This window comes from Bremia lactucae, linkage group LG1, assembly GCF_004359215.1.
Source record: "Bremia lactucae strain SF5 linkage group LG1, whole genome shotgun sequence".
NCBI lineage: Eukaryota > Oomycota > Peronosporomycetes > Peronosporales > Peronosporaceae > Bremia > Bremia lactucae.
The window spans coordinates 3554049-3556694 of record NC_090610.1 but is presented as its reverse complement, the minus strand read 5'-3'; the positions used below and the strand labels follow the sequence as shown (position 1 = coordinate 3556694).

Sequence of the window (2646 nt, the reverse complement as noted above, 5' to 3'; positions counted from 1 at the left end):
TCAAGCGTCATTAACCGAAATCGGGATGCCCCGATTAAATGGCTTAGCTGAGCGGATCGCACCATCTATATCATGGTGACGTGCATAGTAGACGTCAGATAATGTTATATCACTTCGTCTTCTATGTATGTCTCGAAGGTTAATTTGCCAGCCTTAGCCACACACCAGGTTGATCCGTTTGTCAACGTAAGTCTATCGTCATCGATACATTCCATAGCATCATGAAGAAAACTTCTCTTCGACGAGATGACGAATTGCTTCCGCGTCCATCAAATATACTGTCCCGACAAAGTTACAGCACCGCACGTCATGAAGAATGTATCTGAAAACACTGCAGCAAGAGCCAAAATTGTGTTTTTTCTTGTTCGTGTCCTTTTCGCTTGAATCTGACTGAGTAATTTCTCTTAAGATGCCCAATTTCGCGGCAGCTGTGACACTTTCGTGGCTCGTTGAAAGCTGCAACGACATTGTGACCAACACTTCTTGTACTTTTGTAATTATCTCTACTTTATTGAGCAATTGTTTTGCTTGTACTGTGTAGTCGAGACGAGATGGGTCGAAACGGATCATCATTATGAGCTTGTTCCTTAAAGTTGCATGCTTGACAATGTTATCGACGACCTGGCGCTAGCTGGACTGGTTGACCCGAGCGAATGAACCAAGTACAGCAAGTGCTGGGGACACGTCCGCGAAGAGATCTTTGGCTTCAAGAACAAACGTGTTCCTTGCTCATGGCTAAGGGTCATCATATCTACTTCTTCGAGGTAAAGGTCCAATTGCGAGGAATAGACGACCAGGTCGCCACATTTTGTTAAAATTAGTCTGATGCAGTAGACTTCTTCTCCAAAAATCCCCCCAGCTTGTTCACTATCACACCGAAATCCAGACGCCAAACTCGCCATTTCCAGCGCTTGCGAAGACGTGAATGCCCACTCGCGGAAACCGCTAGCAACTCCAGCGTAATGCTTCTCGATAATAAAACCGCAAATATCATCGATATGAAGTCGAACAATCAGGAGCTGAAATTCTAGCTACACAAAACGTTGCAATTTCACGCTGAAGTCTCTCATCAATAATTCCTTGCTGTATTTGGTATGACGCGCTTGGTGCCTAGTTGCCTGCCCGTTGAGACTGCCTTGTGCAAACATTTTGCCCCAGCGTGTACGCGTTGGCCTTGATGATATCTTGTAATGACAAGCGGGATGCTCCGAGCAATCTACTCTGTCAGGCAACTTCTCGAATACCACTGTCGCTGAATTGATGTGCTGGTCAGCCCGGATTTATCGGGACCGGCGCTTGACCAACACTCGAGTTTATAATTGGGCTGGCCGATAAATGGCGCTCCAGACCGTCGAGCCTTGCACTCATCATCCGAAGCAACGCGAGCACAGAAGCTTTCTCAACGCTCCTAGGATCGGGTGGTGAAATGTTCGTTTCCATCGCTTTTCTTTCGCGAAGCGGTTTCATTTTTGAGGAGAACGTTTGTGACACTTTCAAGTTCGCAGGACTTGGGCTCATAACCTGTAGAGAACAAGACTTACGCAGATAGAAAATGAAAGAGTAAATATATATATTTGCGTTAAAGCTTAAAGATATCTATGTTGCTGTGATGTTTCCGTACTTTTCGAACCGTCATTCAAAACTTTAGAAAACTCATGTTGAAACTAAAACCGTCATTAAGTCGCATTACAAATCTTCATCACGAAACACCAAATTTTAACTTCCGACATGTGGTTTATGCGTCATCTTGCTCATGCGATCCTTAAATTCTAACTACAATATATTGTTTATATTCTGTTATGATTTGTGACTAAAACATGTTTTGCGTGTTTATATTTCCATTTCAATTTGCAAAAAAGTCAAAATTAATAATTTGGTAATATACCTCCAGTATGAGCCTTGAGTCCCTCTGTACCATAAATGCGAATCGCTTCTGTATCGTGGTTATATATATGATTTCAAGTTTTAAAGTAAGCATTCTCCCGAAATTCTTAGGTTATCAAGTATCAACCCACCGCAAAAGTTTGCCATCGACTCATAAAAAAAGCACACATGTGTTACCGTGATGATCTTTTCGTATCTCAAAGGTAATTATATTTCTGGCAGCTGCCTTAGGAGATACAAGGTTACCAACGTGCTGCGCTTGACAGAGCTGCTTGCTTCGGTCATATATTTGACAGGTCTCTACTGATAGCTACCAACGAACACCATTTAGACTTCTTGCTGCCAAAATCGCTTTTTCATCCGCCCAAATGATCACAAATATGCGTGCCACGAAAGCTATACTATATAATATACTAAAGGATATTATATCCGAGTCACTGAAAAAAGTATCACTATGCTTCGCGGATCTCCTGGATCCACACCAGTCCTTCGTATTTATTTGGTGGACCTGTGCAGGAATTCAGTGCTTACATGCCGACGATAGCGTGAACCTCTACTTGTCGGATCAGTGACATACAGTGATCATCAGTTTACGGTGACGGATTTCGTCAGCGCCGTCTGTGGACCCTACTCAGTGCTCTGCCTTAAGTCTCAGTAATGCCCGCGTAAAAGTTCGTGGTGAAATTACCGTGAACTTCGAGGCTCCAATGTTAAAAAGCAACGTGTAGTCGACCGACTTACCGACACCATCGATGAAGTTGA

General features: G+C 43.3%; 1 protein-coding gene across 1 annotated transcript; it reads right to left on the bottom strand.

Annotated features, from left to right (window-relative positions):
* Positions 1-219: 219 nt before the first annotated feature.
* Positions 220-468, bottom strand: CCR75_009817 (uncharacterized protein; the record flags this gene model as incomplete). Its single annotated transcript, XM_067967854.1, has 1 exon — positions 220-468. One exon carries the CDS (start codon positions 466-468, stop codon positions 220-222), a length of 249 nt encoding a protein of 82 aa, XP_067822985.1.
* Positions 469-2646: the final 2178 nt, after the last annotated feature.